Below are 2026 nucleotides of genomic sequence, written 5' to 3'. Positions count from 1 at the left end.
GCAGCAGCAGCAGCAGCAGCAGCAGCAGCAGCAGCAAACACAAAAAACAGATCCCGTACATCCACCAAAGGCTCATCTATCAAAGCTGCTACAAATAAAAACGATAAAACTACAAACGCACCAGCAGCAGCAGCAGCAGCAGCAGCAGCAACAGGACAAAAAGAAACACAAAAAAACACAACAAAAAAAACATCATCATCAGGGGGCCCCCAAGAGGACGCTGCAGGGGGGTCCAAGGGGGGGGCCCCCAAGAGCAGCAGCAGCAGCAGCAGCAGCAGCAGCAGCAACAAGGGGAGCTCAAAGGGGAGCACGAAGGGGTCCGCAGCAAAGGGTTCAGCAAAAAGCGGTTCGGGGGCCTCCCAGGGGGCCCCCCAGGGGGCCCCCAAAGGAGGGGCCCCCGGGGCCCCCGGGGCCCCCGAGTCTCCTACTACGCCCAAGGGGCCCCCCACGCCAGGCGAAGTGCTTCTAGGGCTGCTGGAGGCCCCCGAGGTTGTAGAGGACCCCTTTAAGGTACTGGGTTTGGGGCGAGAGGCGCTGCAGCAGGCGTTGGGGGCCCCCGGGGGGGCCCCCCGGGAGAATGCAACAGAAGCTGAGGGGAGAAGAGAGGCAAAGCTGCTGCAGTTACTGGAGCCGCAGCAGGTGCAGCAGCAGCAGCAACAGCAGCAGCAACAGCAGCAACAGCCCACGCTGCTGCATGATGCTAGTGATGTTATGCTTAGAAGGGGATTGAGCTCCCTATACACCGCAAAGGGTGCAGTGTATGCAGGGAGAAAGCAGCAGCTGCGGCGGCAGCAGCAAATAGCAATAAACAACAAAGAAGGCATATGGGGCCTCCCCCCAACCCTAAGAGAAACACCAGCTCTATACAAACGCAGAACAAGAGAAAGAGAAACAAGCGGGGGGCCCCCCAAAAGCGGCAGCAGCACGGACAGCACCGAGGCCTCTACAGGGTCTACAAAGTCTTCTAGGGGGGGGGCCCCCAGACAGAGTTCGTCAAAGGGTACTGGTACGACCAGGGGCCCCCGCCGCGGCCGTGAGGAGTGAGCAGCGGCTGCAGCATGCAGGGGGGCCCCCCCCCCCAGCCCCAGCCAGCAGCAGTAGTACCACACAGGGGGCCCCCCAAACACTCATACTATATATATATTCATCAACAATAGATGGACAGGGGGGCCCCCCATACAGCCAGCTCTATCCGCTATAGATTGATAGGGGGCCCCCCGAGAGCCAACACTGTAGATAGGGGCCCGATAGGGGCCCCCCTAAAACATACATTTTTAGCGTCAGCATGATGGGGGGCCCCCCAGCAGCAAACGCAACCAGCCCGGGGGGCCCCCCAGCAGCAAACGCAACCAGCCCGGGGGGCCCCCCAGCAGCAAACGCAAACAGCCTGGGGGGGGCTCCCCAGCAGCCAGGGGCCCCTGAAGGAAGCAACGAGCGCGTCGATGCACTGCTGCTTGGAGCCAACAGGGGGGCCCCTTTTTGTATTTATATTTATATTTATTTATATTATATTTATATTTATATTTATATTTACTACTCTTTATTTATTTATTAAGTTTTGTTTAATTCAGGTTGATACAAAAAAAAATAAAAAAAAAAAAACAAAACATATATACTAGTTTACATACTATAGTCTACTGCAACAGAAACAAAGCAAGCTGCTGCTGTTGCTGCTCCCGCTGCTAGTACTGCTACTGCTGCTGCTGCTGCTACTGCTGCTGATACTGCTGCTGCTACTGCTGCTGCTGCTACTGCTGCTACTGCTGCTACTGCTGCTGTTGCTACTGCTGCTACTGCTGCTGCTACTGCTGCTACTGCTGCTGCTTCTGCTGCTACTGCTACTGCTGCTGCTGCTGCTGCTGCTGCTGCTGGAGTTTCTTAGGTAAAGGTGAGACTGCAGGCTGCCGCATAAACAGAGAAAGAAAAATTTGTGTTGGGGGCCCTCATAAGCCACCCACAAAGTAAAGAGACTGTCTCCTCAAGCGAACCACCCCCGTTCGTTCCCCTGCAGCAGAAGCAAGCGCTG

At 56.2% G+C, this 2026-nt stretch overlaps 2 protein-coding genes across 2 annotated transcripts in view; one reads left to right on the top strand and one right to left on the bottom strand.

The window, feature by feature from the left end:
* EMH_0018210 (uncharacterized protein) overlaps positions 1-1044 on the top strand; it is a gene marked incomplete at both ends in the record, with an annotated part of 4109 nt that extends 3065 nt beyond the window's left edge. Inside the window, one exon of the mRNA XM_013501070.1 lies at positions 203-1044. Coding sequence (XP_013356524.1) covers positions 203-1044 — 842 coding nt within the window. The remainder of the gene's footprint in view (positions 1-202) is intronic.
* Positions 1045-1620: 576 nt separating this feature from the next.
* Positions 1621-2026, bottom strand: part of EMH_0018200 (uncharacterized protein) — a gene marked incomplete at both ends in the record, with an annotated part of 3038 nt that continues 2632 nt past the window's right edge. Inside the window, 2 exons of the mRNA XM_013501069.1 lie at positions 1621-1868; positions 1959-2005. Of these exons, the coding sequence (XP_013356523.1) occupies positions 1621-1868; positions 1959-2005 (295 nt within the window). The remainder of the gene's footprint in view (positions 1869-1958; positions 2006-2026) is intronic.

This window comes from Eimeria mitis, genomic scaffold (assembly GCF_000499745.2).
Source record: "Eimeria mitis Houghton genomic scaffold, Emh_scaff626, whole genome shotgun sequence".
Classification (NCBI taxonomy): Eukaryota; Apicomplexa; class Conoidasida; order Eucoccidiorida; family Eimeriidae; genus Eimeria; species Eimeria mitis.
The sequence above is the reverse complement of the archived record's forward strand: the minus strand, read 5'-3'. Positions and strand labels throughout refer to the sequence as shown.